Source organism: Lissotriton vulgaris, chromosome 2_1 (assembly GCF_964263255.1).
Source record: "Lissotriton vulgaris chromosome 2_1, aLisVul1.2, whole genome shotgun sequence".
Classification (NCBI taxonomy): Eukaryota; Metazoa; Chordata; class Amphibia; order Caudata; family Salamandridae; genus Lissotriton; species Lissotriton vulgaris.
This window is the reverse complement of record NC_141687.1, coordinates 358,001,561-358,016,555: the sequence shown is the minus strand read 5'-3', so window position 1 is coordinate 358,016,555 and position 14,995 is coordinate 358,001,561. Positions and strand designations below refer to the sequence as shown.

At 45.2% G+C, this 14,995-nt stretch overlaps 1 protein-coding gene across 2 annotated transcripts in view; it reads right to left on the bottom strand.

Moving 5' to 3' along the window:
- Positions 1-14,995, bottom strand: part of RAB34 (RAB34, member RAS oncogene family) — a 125,613-nt gene that overhangs the window by 14,005 nt on the left and 96,613 nt on the right. For both annotated transcript variants that reach the window (XM_086955152.1, XM_086955153.1), the window contains exon 10: positions 9,162-9,269. In XM_086955152.1, the coding sequence (XP_086811278.1) occupies positions 9,162-9,269 (108 nt within the window). The remainder of the gene's footprint in view (positions 1-9,161; positions 9,270-14,995) is intronic.

Sequence of the window (14,995 nt, the reverse complement as noted above, 5' to 3'; positions counted from 1 at the left end):
ACTCTAGGTTGAATCCCCCTAGCTGTGGCAGTCTCACTAAAAGGTTCCTTGCCCTAGTCTATGTTGCTGGAGAGTACGAGTAGGTATAGGTTCTCTTTCTGAGACAGCATCAGGATTTCGGGGAGGAATCAGAGTGCAGAGGTTGGTCTGGTGGGTGGTTTCATGGTTCCTTTGGGATAGAGCTCTTGTTATTTAAAGATGGTTTCTCCTAGACAGGTCCGCTGTCCACGGGAGTTCTTGATCTTTATTGAAGGTAGGAAGTCTTCTCAGGGTTTTGGCGGTTGCTGGGCCAGCAGGATGCAACAATTTTTGTAGGAGGGGCGAAAGGCAGCAAACAGGCCGTCAGGATTGGTGCTGAGTCAGTCACTGGTCCTTCTTCTTTCTTGCTGTTGTGGCTCTGCGGTGACCAGGCTTCGTAGGTCATCAGGAATCTCACTTCAGGGTCTGGGTTGCCACCTAAATACTAGATTTAGGGATGTTACAGAGGAGTGGCAGGGAGGGAACACGGAGTTCCTCATCTGGGGTGACCACACCCTTTATAATGCCACCGTCATGTGGGAGGGGAGCATAGTCCTAGCCTTGATTTGTTACGTCCCACCATCTTCAAGATGGTGCGCACTGAAAAAAATTTCTTCACTTTGCCTCCAGCACCTCAGGGGTGGAGTTAGCAAAGGGGGCACACCTCATATTCTCACTTAGTTTTCCCATCAGTCTGCCACCAAAGTGGGGGTCGCATTACAAAGGCAGCAAGGCCTTTAAAGGTTCCCTCTCAAGCACTGCGCCTGCCTGGGGGAGGAGGTGTGACAACTCCACCCAAAAGGGGCTTTGATTATGGCCTCAGAAAGCTAGGGCTCCTGACACAGGGATCCAGATTCCTGCCTGGTGGTGGCAATCTGCCTAAAGCCAGTCAGATACCACACCAGGGTTGGTAGGTTTTCAGGGTGCACCTCTGAGGTGGCCTCTAAGTACATGTTTTAATAAATCCAACACAGGCATCAGTGTGCCTTTTTAAGAATAGTTGTTTGGTACCCAACTCACCTGGGTTCAGTGAAGCCATCATGGTGCTGGAGAACACTGGATTGGTGTGGCTCACCAGTTAGAGGCGGCAGACCCGGGAGCAGAAGTCGGCCGGGACCAGGGTTCAATTCCCGACGCGGCAGGGTCGTGGACTTGGGTCAGCGGACTCGATAATTCTCGCTTCGGTGCCTACTCTAATCTGGGGTCTCACTCAGCAACTCTGGGCATTAGCTTGCCTAATCTCCACAACGGCCCCCCCCAACGCCGGGGATGCCTGGCTCCACCCCGGGGACTCCCAGCAGGGACCATCCCACAGGGAAAGCCAGGACGGGTTCCCCAGCGTTGCACAGCGCCAGGAAACCTCCGGGTAGCAGCGCGCTTTACAAGTGCAAACATAATAACACTAGTTGTCAAGTTTCCAGCCAATGTACTCTCTATGGCTTCCCTGGCACTTACAATATCAAGAATAGACTTAAATACTGTAGGGGCATATCTGCTCATGAAGATATGCCCACACCTGAGAAATAGTGCACCCTGCCTTAGGGCTTGTAAGGCCTGCTACAGGGGTGACTTAGACATACCTTAGGCAGTGCTGCTTTGATATGACACACAGATAGTGTGCCATGTTGAATTTCTCGTTTTTGCCTGCACCAAGGCTGCAGTGGCAGTTTGCATGGCCTTGGTGCAGGGTGCCTAGGGGACCCTCTTCAGTCCCAATGCCCTAGGTACCAGGGCTACCATTTACTAGAGACTTACAGGTGGGTCTGAAGTTGTGCCAATTGTGGTACAGTTTTAGGGAAGGAGCTCTGGTACAGCGGACCCAGTTGGCAAGGACCCTGTTCGCTTTCAATCAAAACCACATCATGTTCCAGTGGGTGCTAACCATGTCAAAAGAGGTGCTTTCTCTCACTTCCAAAACGTTATGGCAAGGATTTAAGAAGTAGGAGGTGCAGGTCTGATCGCTGGTGGCATGGATTATCAGACTGTTTAAGGGATGCTGTTCTATAGCTAGTAGTCCATACTTAATGTGAGACTTATAAAAGAGCAATGGCATCAAACAAAAAAACGAAATGTCCCAAAACACTTCTCTACATTATTGGGGTGGCGTAAGCCCCAATGTAACACCTCCTGCTGTACTAATGATGGCTGCAGCCCTGAGAAGGGATCTATCTCCTATCTCCTAAAAATAAAGCAGTTCTAGTAGCTTTGGGGACTAATGTGTTCAGTGTAGAGCCCTGTGTTTGACCTCATGGTCACAGGTTCAAATCCCGGCGGGTCCACTCAGCCTTTCATCTTTCCAAGGTTGATAAAATGAGTACCATTGGGTTGGGTAACAATAAACATCTGTTATTCAGTGCCAAGATGCCCTTCTGGTTGAACGTGCACTTTACAAATACACATGTTATGATAATCTTAAAATAAGCTCCGAGTCTTTGTGGAAAAAAAATAAGCTACCGCATGTTACCCCCCTTTTTTGCAGCAAGGGTGCCATCTGCCCTAATGCTAGCCAGGGAAATGAGCCGACATGAACACTTTCTAAAGTATAACATTCGTAATTGTGATGCAGTGGGACCCTCGACCCCTAGACATCAGTGCTACTGCAAGTGCTTCACTAATGATAGCTACTGCCTTGCGAAGCAAGCTGTCTCCTTTGCCCATTGTTAACAACATGGGCTCCCATCTCACACCATTATCTCTGTCCCATCTCTCTGACACCCAAATCAAGGCATCAGCTCTACTTAACTTTTCGCCTCCATAGAGCCAATTCTTCATTGCCCAAAGCAACACTGGCACAGCACGAATTACCTGGGCATGTAATACAAGTAAGGAAAGAGATTAAAACAGCCATAATTCTGCAGCTGCCTCACCATTGATACCTAAATCTCTCAGAAGCAGGCTGTGTACTCTGCCAACTCCATGTGTCCATCACTTTTAGGACAAATGACTAAAACAGGCTTTCTGCCTTTTTATGTTTAAAAAAACAAAACAAAAAAACACATCTAGCCCTTCCCACCCTGTGTTGCTTGGACCCTGGTGCGTGCGTAGTAATGGTAACCTGGGACCTAATGCCAGCAAGATATGTGCCCCACGTCCCTTTTCATAGTAAGAGAGCCATAATTGGGGTCCAGTGGTCACTCACTGAGGTCAGGGGGAAGAGGTTTCTACTGTGAAGAAGATAGAGGGATAACAGCTAAAGAAGAAGCATGCCTTCTCACCAAGGTGCCTGCTATGTGAAAGTAATGTACATATGTGCAATTGGTTAATCAACAAATGTAAAGGCTGCTTGGGAGCCAGTATGGGTTTTATTTAAGCATGGGTGCAAAATCCGCTCCGCTCGCGGATTTTCGGCAAATTCGCAATCCGCGAACTCCCGCAAATTTGACGAAAATCCGCGAATCCGCGAGCGGAACGGATCCGGGGGGCAAAAGTTCAAGCTTAAAGCTTGTAACTATTTTAGAATGGCGCCGGCAAGCTGCCAGCGCCATTCTAAAATAGTTACTAAGTTAGCTTCAACAGGAAGCACTAATAGAAGCAGGTGCTCGAGTTTAACTGAATTCGAGCACCTGCTTTATTTGATCTATTAGTGCTTCCTGATGAAGCTAACTTAGTAACTATTTTAGAATGGCGCTGGCAGCTTGCCGGCGCCATTCTAAAATAAAACAGGAGAGGGGCAGAGGGCAGAAGGGCACAAAGACGAGTGTGGCAGAGGGCAGAAGGGAACAAAAACGAGTGGGGCAAAGGGCAGAATGGCACAAAAACGAGTGGGGCAGAGGACAGAAGGGCACAAAAACGCGTGGGGCAGAGGGCAGAATGGCACAAAAATGAGTGGGGCAGAGGGCAGAAGGGCACAACAACGAGCGGTCTCGCAAAAAACCCCCCCCGCGAACATGCAAAGCGCCCCGCGAACACACAAATCGCCCCGCGAACACGCCCAAAAAAATTCCGCAAATTCGCACAAATTCGCGAATTTTGCGGATCGCAAATTCGCGAATTGTGGATTCGCAAAATTCGCCCATGCTTAGTTTTATTGAATCGAGTCATTTGAAGCGTCATAATGAAAATAGTTTTTCCTTTTGAGAGGTAATGTGTGATCCCATTAAAAAGGAGTGCACCCTTTTCACGGACAAACATACAACTATTTGCTCTAGATATAGTCAAATTACTAGAATATATATGTTTAAAGTACTTGTAGCATCCTAAACTCTATTTTATGGTAGCCTGTTTTACAGTTTTTACTGTGTAGTACAATTTAAAAATAATGACATTCTCAGTGCTTTCTGTCACAGGCTGGGGCCACGTAGTACTCTAAATAAACATAACACTATAAATAATTCAGAATTTCTGACCAATCTGGATTTTGCACCACTAGGGGTTTAGTTCTGTGACTCTATGGTCACACACACAGATATCTGCAGTGAAAAAGTTATTTCCCATTTGGTAGTTTAACTTGCATTTATTTTTCATTTGAGGTATGCGTGCAATATTTATATGCAGATACCTGAAGGTGAAAAAACACAATAAAATGCAGAACTTGTTCTGTTTAGCCCCGTGGCATTCAGTAGAACAGTTCCCACACTCTTTTCATGTACTAACTGCACGCCCAACAGCTTGAAGACCTTTGTTTTATAGTGACTCTTGGGTGCAAATCAATGGGGCCATGGTTAATTTTTATCAAACCACATTTACAACAATAAGGGCTAAAAGCAACGATTTGATTTGGCACGCATGCTTTTCACCCTTGAAACTGCAGATCTTGGCCCAGCATTAGAAAAATCCAAGGCCAGTTCCCCAAAAGTATGGAGCAGAATTTGGAGGTGCAGCAATACAGGGATGCTGATCCTGCGATACTTGATTTCCCAAGTACTGGATAGCAGAGAGCACTTCACGCACTGTATGCTTTTAATCGGGCTAATAAAATTCGGTTGAACAGCAGCAAAACTGAGATACTTATATTTTCCCAAAAACATAGGGATTGGGGTCAATGGGAGATGGCAGTGAAATCTTTAATTCCACTTGCACCTGCATTTATTTAGGATTTTGGCTACCAGACATCAATATCCAAGATACCACTTCTCCAAGCTCAATATAAGGTGACCCTCTTTTATATTTGATCACAATACTTTATATACAAGATTATAAAGCTCTTCAGAAATCTCCATTCTTTAAGTAATTAAAGCTACATTTCTTCCATCTTTCACCTAGAGTGTGGTTGTCTTTCCTATAAAATGTGAGTCATGGCTGGCTCAAACTCAGTGTAACACCTATAGGGAAATATTTCATTTGAGCCACTCCTCCAGCCAATCCCAAAGGTTGTAATTTGGGCTCCTAAGGCAGGGCTTAGCAAAAATGCCCTCCACATAAAGCTTTGGCACAAATTATGGTTGCAGGATGATCGTATTCTCAAGAGTCTAGTTTGAAACTAAATTGAGAAAGAGTGCATTGATGCTTCCAACTCCTTTGCCAAGTATCTAGCTCTATCCTTAATGCAAATGGAAGCATTAGGCATTTTCAACTCATGGCGGTTATAGCTGAACAGCATATTAGGTCCAGAATATTGGATTTTTCAGACTTTAAGCTAAAGAAAGCAGTGTTCTATAATGTTGTCTTATGAAATCAGAATGCAACAAGGGTTTCTGAAAAGGACTCTAGCTGGCACAATGATACACAAGATAATCGCCTACACTTTTTTCAGATTCCAAAACCTGGGTTTTGAAATGGGCTACGGAGACATGCCACAGCGCTATCAAATTTTACTTTAATTGTGATTTGCTGTATGTTCTGTCTCGGGTCGTGTACTTTTTGCAGCAGTAGATAAATGATTAATGAGGTTGTCATTCATAAGGAAGGCTAATTCTAGATTGGCAGAATGCATTTGTTTTATATGTTGTAGTTTAGAATGATCTTTTTATAAATCAAATTTCTGCTACCAGTTTACCTATCTAATCATGGTTTTAGATACGCTGCTAGAATCAGTAAATTAGGATGTTGATATGGCAATTTTGCAATAGTTTTAACCCCTTCACTGCGGCGGCAATTCCGCCGCAGTGCTGGGGGGGGGTCACACGGCTCACCTGCGCTTGTGACGGAACCGCTCCATCACGCGCCTCGGGTGAGCTGTGCTAGTGACGGAACGGTTCCGTCACGAACGCGCCCGCTCAATAGAACGAGCCACGCAGGCGCGTCGAGCGGGCCGTGACGGAACCGTTCCGTCACTAGCACAGCTCACCCAAGGCGCGTGACGGAACGGTTCCGTCATAAGCGCCGAACGCGTTAGTCTTGCAATAAACTAAATCAGAGATCCTCTGTAATTACTTCTTTGTATGTTTTGCCTACACAGTGCTTGAGCTGTGCTTGCGTAATCTATTGTTTTTAACATAAATCTTAACAGGGGATTACATCCTGCACCCCTAGCTTTCCATTTGTTCCTGTGCTTGCTACTTACTTTCCCTCCATTTCTATTGGCTGTAGCATATTTTTCTGCATTTACCAATACTTGTTCCTCGTCTGCTTTTTAATCAGTTTCCCGTAGCTGAAATACTTTTGACATATGCTTTGGTGGAACAATTTTTATTTTTATAAAGTGTTGCCCCTTTCTGCCTTTTCCTCTTGGAAGATACTTTAAACTAAATTAGCAGATTTATAAAGCGCAATTTATCACCAGGAGAGATTAAGTAATTTTCCAGAATCACAGAATGCTGCACCACTGAGACTCGAGCTGGGATCCCCAGCTCCAAAGTCAGCTGCTCTGGCTGCTGTGCCACATCTTCTACTCTTCCGTGATACTTCTCAGGGAGCTCTTTCCTTCATCACAAGGTTTCTTTTTGTGCAAAGGTTTGCTTTTTTCGCCTTATGTGATACTATAAAATGTAATTAGCAGATTTACATCACATAGGCGAAACCGATGCATTACCAGTGCTTGTTTTATGATGCGTTGCCTAGAATGTCAATTCAATTCAGTTACTTTATTTGGATAAAGCATATCAATAAAAGAACAATTTGTACGTAATACATAAAAAGACAAATTCTCATATGTCATACAACCATCATGTAAAAATGGATGCAATAAAAATTTTATTTATACATTGCACATCATGTTGGGTGCGCGAACAGCAGTTTTCTAGAAAGCACCCACGCGAAAAACAAATTCATCGTCTTCCAAGTTCAAGATAATCCTATATGCAGCCCCAAAATCAACAAGTGCATGTTAATAAAAAAAAAGGGTATTAAAAATAACTTAGTGTACTGTGTGTGTATATATAAAACTTCCCAAATAAAAAATGTAGTGTCGTTTGTCCAGTCCGGCCGTCACACGGGCATGGCAAAGAGGCAAGATTCGCATGAAAACCAAGGGGGAAACATAATAAGAATTTCACTGTGCCATCCCTTAAACGGAAGAGGAGACCCCGCTCCCAATGGCCCATAGGTTTAGTGAGGTAGCTACACAGCTGATAAGTATTCTTAAAGGGCATAAAAGTAGCTACAGTTGGTTTCCTGAATTCCCTTTCAAATCAATCCTTTCTGTAGTGCATATATAATGCCGAACAAACAACTTTTTAACTTACTGTCCATCTTATGTGGGCATGCAAAGATATGTTCATAATTAACCCTGCTTAAGCTGGATCTCACCGCAGCTAGCCATGTCCATGGCTTTCCTACACTTAAGGCAATCCCTTAAATTTTCTCTTGTGAGGGATGCCGCTGGATTCTTACAACCAGCTAGCCAAAATAGAGCAGGGCGGGCCTTTATGTAGTCTTCGATATAGTGCAAGTTTAATTCGCTATGACAAACATATTGAGGTGTAGAGATAAGGCCTCGAATGTCATCTATAATAGTACTCAGGAAAACCTTCACCCCTCACAATGCATCATGACCATAAAGTCAAGGGCAAAGTGCAAAGCTTTAAATAGCCCCGTACTGTCTGGTACGGAGTACCAGCACTTTTTTATTTTGAGAGGGAGAGTACCGGTACTTCTCAAGAGAAATGCTATAGTTTGAATTGGAGAGTACCAGCACTTCTCAGAAACAAGCAGGGACTCTGCTACAGAGTACCTGCACTTCTATTTTTCCATGTCTAGCACTGGCAAAGTATGCTAGATTTGCAAGGGATGCTGCTATATTGAAGGAAGAATACTAAACTTTTATGTGTTTGTTGAGGACTGGCATGCATTACCCCCAATAGTTGCACTGGAGCGGAGAATTGCTATCCAAGATCTAAAGTTTGTGAGTCACTCTTTTTTGGGGGAGTTTGTGTATTACGATACGAAAATGTTTCTGTTGTATGTACTTGTGACATTGTAAGGTTTGGTATAGTAAACCTATGTCCAGTTTTGCTTCAAGGGAATCTTTTTACTTTGGTTATTATGATACCGAGCCAGAGTGAATAACATACAGAAATTCAATTGTGCATGAATTGGAACTATATGTCAGCAAATTGCTAGTTTGGATAATTGGAGGGATGACCAATTATTGGAGAGAGTTTAAAGTACTAGGAGCTTGTTGGCAGTCTTTGTATCAGTTGAGGCACATGGTAGCACGAACTATAGTGAAGGCTGGGCTATGCTCTCTTGTGGTCCCATATCTGAGGAATAATCATAATGAATGTAATGAGTATTTAGTTGGTTGGGGCATTAAGCAACTGTTTTTCCAACTTTACTAAGTTGAGGGTCTTCATTATTCCAATCCAATGCAACAAAGGCCAGGGTCTATCTCTGCCAACCTCAATGCAATAGTTATGCTGGTTATGGAACCAAAGGGTTCAGGTTATACAAGTCCCTATTGTACTGTTTGTCTGCTGGTGTTTCTTAATTATAAGTAATTTAAATGTATCGATTAATATTGAAGTAGATGATTAAAACAGGTTAACATTCCACTAATAGATTAACAGGCAATACTGTTTTTTTTTTCAGTTTAGGCTAAATGTAAGTTTTTTTTGTCTTCATTTAAAGCTCAAGCTAGGCCAACCATGTACATGAATGAGGGTGTGCCGCCCTTTGTCACAGTCTCGTTGTGGTCAAAAGCTGTATCACGCCGCTGTCCTGTGAGAAAGAATGCTTCATTCCAACATTGATCTTCTTGACACAATATCACAAGCTCTAATAAAAAATCGCCCCATTTCCTTTTCAAATCGCAGACCAATACTCACGCACAACATCCCCAATCTTTCTTGAGTTTGTTTTCTCCAGCTCTGCCAACACACTGGACTCAAAAGTCAGCGATGCCACCCGAAAGAAGAAATCCTTCACATTCTCACCTGCAGATCAGAAAAACATGCCTTGTGTTCATCCAGAAAAAACATCTCTGGCTTAAACAAAATATTTTTACAGTTTTTTTCTTGAACTTGATTTCTCTAGAGTCTGGTACCTTTAGTGCCTACAGATTCGAGGAAGTGTAAAAGTCTCTAAAAGATTTAGTCAAATGTGTTGGTGCATACTGTCTCAAACTTCAAACTAGGTCAGTGTATGTGTACAGATCATTCTAGAGACTGCAATATCTGGGACAAAATTGCCATCAACACACCCTCCTCCTGTTAAGAAAAAAACCCTAAGATGTGCCTCTTCGAAAAAAATAAAAAAAACTATATATATATATATATATATATATATATATATATATATATATATATATATATATATTTTCTTGACAGTATACACCCTCCCTCAGTTCCCTTCCCCAAAGTGAGTGCAATTCTCCGACTGCACTCCATGGCCCTCACCATAGACCCTGTTCCTTTCTTCACAGCTAGGTTTCCACTATAGAACTACCTTTACGTGCATCCTTAAGGTTGCTGGACCTTCACAGGCAGATACTAAAAAGAATCAATTTATATCACAGAAACCCCACAGACGATGGAAATGTTGATAAATGGTTGTTCTTTACAACATAAGTTATCCTTGCTTATGTGTAGGTAAGCAACACCTCGGGTGACAGGAAATACACAGTATGTCATGTGTAAAAACTAGTACTGCATCAGATAAGTACTCAAGGCTTGGGACCGTATTATACACAGTGCCCTGGAGGTGCAACTTGCATTTGCGCCCGCTTTGTGCCCACGGGCATTTTGGTATTACAGAAAAGAAGCGAAGTTGATTGGCTCTCCGGTGTCTGTCAACATTCTAAACAGTCCGGTGCGGCCGCCATCTTGTCTGTCGGTAGGATCGAGAGACAAGAGGAGGAGAAAAACGAAGGGGGAATTTAATGAAAGGGGGCTAGGTAGACCTCTCTTGACCCCCTAGGAATGATGTTGGGGTTATTAAAGGGTCCCGTGGGGCAAATAATAAAAATTTGATTTTTCGAGGTAGAAGCGCTTCTCGGTTCGCAAACTGGTAGCGAAACGTGAATTCGCCATTTTGTGTTTCGATTTCATTAAATTACTAGGTATAAGGGGGTACGGGAGACGTATCCTGACCCCTTTTGTTTTCTGAGGGTGGCTGAGGAGGCTCATATATGTTGATACATGTCTTCCAGCGGCTGTGCGTGAGCATTTTTTTTTTTGTTGCGTGACGTCTGTTAACGTTCGATTCGATGGAAATCAGGAAGTGTTGACCGCCATTTTGTCACTGCGAGTAAATATTTTGTTTTAAATAATTGTTATAAATTAATCCTTATTGATAAACATTGTCTGCGCCATCTTGTCTTTTTTGAAATGCCACACTTTTGTTGAGCACGGCAGCCATTTTAGATGCCTTGACCAGACCCACTCTCTGCACGCCGCCGATCCTCAGCATGGCTCCTCACCCTCGCAAGCATCTCCCCCACGTACTGGTCACCCCCGCTCTCTCTCTCATGCATGGGCCAGAAACCTCCTCCCATGTGCGCTGCTCTTCCCTGAGAATCACACCCTGTGCCCGCCCGACACCACCCTTTCACCCTATTCACTACCGCACCCTCTGACACTCTTCTTCCTCAGTGTCCGATTGTTCAGGCCGGTCCCAGGCTATCACCTAGCCCTGCAGATGTAGTTTATGGCCCCAGCTGTAGAGAATCACCCCTCTTCAAAGGAGTTACAGTAGATCTGTCACACCACACGCGTTCCTACTATCTGATAACCATCCTGTATTGTGCTTGGGGAGGGGATTCTCACTGTGAGGGTGTGTGGGACCGAGCCTGAAGCGGAAGATTCCAGGGATGCCTCTTTGTACATCAAAGTTTTTACAATTATGTGTCACATTATAAATATATAGTACTTCAACAAAGTAGGATTATAACACTTTAATAACTTTTAAATATATAAAACGCAACAAAAACAGTAAATACATTTAAACATTTTTTTGAAAAAGAAGCAACAATGGTCAGTAGCTGTGTTTTGTGCGAATAGTCCCAAGGCAGCACAACGTGCTGAGTTCTGGAGGGCACCCAGGTGATGTTACCTGGGTGCCGCACTGGTTTTTGGTATCCTACAATGCAGCTCCGAAAAACGGCGTGGGGCGTCCCGGGGGGTGCGCGGGGAGGCCTCGTCAGTAGCGGTCTGTTGTGCGAATAGTCCCAAGGCAGCAGAACGCGCTGAGATGTGGATGGCACCCAGGTGATGTCCAGTAAGTTGTCGCACTGGTTTTGGCATCCTACAATGCTGCTCCGAAAAACGGCGTGGGGCGCCCCGGGGGGGAAGGCGGCGTGAACGGGTCTTCCCAGGTGGAGGCTCGTCGGCTGTACTGGGGCGCCCCTTTACCGTTTCAGTTGCCATTCCGCCCGCTTTTGCTACACTGTGCCTCATCCGCCATTCAGCTCTTTATCGCCCGCTCTTGCGGCTACAGCGTCTCGCTCACCATGTAGTTGAGTTGCGCCCACTCTTGCGGTGCAGCGATAGGCGGCTGCCACAGGACTCTTAAAATGGCGGACGGCTCTTCGGATTTGGGCCTGGTCCACTAACATGGCCCTGGGACACCTTGGAACTCGGACGTCCCCTGAGCCTTGAAGATTTTACAAAAGTCTTGGGGGCTCCCGACTCCTGCAGGCTTCCGGTGGGGAGCGGCTGCCATGATTGCTCGCGGAATGACCACGACGGAGCCACGAGATGGTGGTGCTCTCAGGCTGACGCCACCTTTAGTCTGAAACATCTAGAAACAAGGTGGGGCTTTCATCGTTTGGGGAAAAAAAAAATTTTTAATCCAATGAAAAGTGATATTTTTAGGTCATATGATCAAGCCTTCCATCATTAGGAAACCAAAAGTAAAATGAACCAATGAAAAGTTTTATAAAGAAGTCACATGACCTGTTATGCTTACGTTACGCGCTGCTATAAAAAGCGTAGAAAATCCGTTGGCACGTGAGGCGGCGTCAGTAGCGGACCGATGTGCGAATAGGCCGAAGACAGCACAACGCGCCGAGATCCGGATGGCACCGAGGTGGTGTCCAGCAAGTTGCACTGGTGTGGCCATCCTACAATGCTGCGCCGAAATTCGGCGCGGGGCGCCCCGTTGGCCTGTGAGGTCGCGTCAGTCAGTGGGGGCTGTTTGAGAAAGCAATGTGATGCTGTGCGTCGCACCCAAGATGGAGGCTCCTCGGCTGCAGTGGGGCGCCCCTTGGTGTTTCACTCGCTATCCAGCTGAGTTGCGTCCGCACTTGCGGCTACAGTAGGCCGAAGGAAGCACAACGCGCCGAGATCTGGATGGCACCGAGGTGGTGTCTAGCAAGTTGCCGCACTGGTGTGGCCATCCTACAATGCTGCGCCGAAAGTTCCATGGTCCGGCGGAACTTTTTTCCTTTTCCTTTCTGCATCTTGTCCCACAATCCGTTTAACGTTTAGACACGACCAGGTCCCTGAATGTGTGCAGGGGGACGCTATTGATTGAATCAGAATGGCGGCTTCACACAAAGCTGACTCAAGCGTTGCTGGTGATGCTATACAGACAAAAAATGGTTTTCAGTTTGTACATTCTTCAGGATTTTTCCATCCAAGTCTGCTTGAGAGTTTGTAGAACAATGGCTTTAGATCTTGCCCTCCCCTCTTTTGACTGTTGGTCTTGTTGCCTATGTCTTCTGTTGTCATTTAACTGAACCTTTTTTGACTGCCGAAAGGGGTTCTGGTCCGACCGCTGGTTGGTGGAGATATTTTGACTATATCCTGGACCTGCCCGGCCTCGCCCAAAATGGCGCCGGTATAAATGGGACTCGTACCTCCTTGTTGTGTACTGGTTGCACAACCTTGATATCACGAGATACGTATGCAGTTTTGAAGCACATGGCGGGCGGGAATGAGAATTGATTGAATATTTCGACATCCCTATTGATATTAAGTTCTGATGTGTTATTGATTACTGTACTATTGAAAGTTCGAATTAACGTCACCCATGGTACTTGCCCGCAAATGTATATCTAGATAATTTTATTGTAAGTGGCCCTGTCGTATTTTAATTACAAAATGTACGTCCACCGATTCCGCAACTGTTAGACACCTTAGTTCTTGCAACCTAATGGCCCGCTCGTTGCGTTCCTCTACAGTGTAAATGTCTCCTCATCATATACGATTCCAGTTTGCTCCGTGGCCGGCCCACGTAATTATAGGCCCGTATTTGTATACTGACATTTTCACAATAAAGGTTTTTAAAACAAAACATGGTAGTAGTATTTACATTGGTAAAGTTTTTAATTTTAGTCACTGTTTTCGAATCAGTAAAAGGCAAGTGAAATAAAGCAGTCCAATTACATGACGGATAAAAGGTATAATACGCAGGAACGCAGTAAAGATAAATGGTCATGGGCTGTTGTGTTTTTTACTCCTGCAACATAAAGTGATCGATGAGAATCTGATATTCGGGCGTATCGGCGACTAAGACAGCAGGCCGAGCATCTTTTGCTCAACGTCTCCGTCATGGGACGAAGAAACGCCCTTTTCCTAGAAAAAGGAATATATTTTACTTGCAGGACAGTTGTAAATTTTCCGGGAAAATACATTAGCCTGGAACATTATAACATATATGTTTAAGAAAAAATAATGTTCGAAAGCAATAAAAAGCGTAATTTTTAGGTCATATGACCAAGCCTTTCATCATTAGTATAACAAAAGTAAAATGAACCAATGAAAAGTTTTATTAACAAGTCACATGACCTGTTATGCTTACGTTACGCGCTGCGCGCCGCGCCCCGGATCCCTTCCGGGAAGCTGCGCTTCGCGCACTGGAGTACTTCCGGGTGCGCTAACGCGGCGTGTCATATAACGCATTACGCGACAACGTAGGTCCAGAATATAGTCAAAATGTCTCCACCAACCAGCGGTCGGAACACAACCCCTTTCAGCAGTCTAAAAAGTTCTGTTAAATGACAACAGAAGGGACAGGCAACAAGAACCATCAGTCAAAGAGGGGAGGGCAAGTTCTTCCCTACCGGGTCACGTTGGGGCGCTACCGGAACTGATCGAATTGGTAGTCTACAGTGTTTCTGGATGTTTCAGACTGAAGCTGGCGTTAGCATGAGAGCACCACCATCTCGTATCTCAGTCGTGGCCATTCCACGAGCAATCATGGCAGCCGCTCCCCACCAGAAGCCTGCGGGAGTCGGGGGCCCCCAAGACTTTTGTAGAATCTTCAAGGCTCAGTGGACGCTTTCGAGAATGGGGCCCAAGCCCTAGCAGACAAGCGTCCGAGTTCCAAGGTGTCCCATGGCCATTTTTTAGTGGACCACGCCCAAATCTGAAGAGGCGGCCGCCATTTTGAGAGTCCTGTGGCAGCCGCCTATAGTTGCATCGCAAGAGCGGGAGCAACTCAACTACATGGTGAGCGAGACGCTGTAGTCGCAAGAGCGGGCAGTAAACAGCTGAATGGCGGAAGAGGCACAGTGTAGCAAAAGCGGGCGGAATGGCAACTGAAACGGTAAAGGGGCGCCCCAGTACAGCGTGTCTTCAGGTCAAACAGATTGTGGGATAAGGTCCAGAATGGAAGAGTCATCAAAAGGCAAAAAGTTCCGCCGGACCCCGGGAGCCGGCCGCCTATGTCGGGGGCGATCTTAGGCCACGCCAGGGCAACACGACTTGGGGAGGGGGCA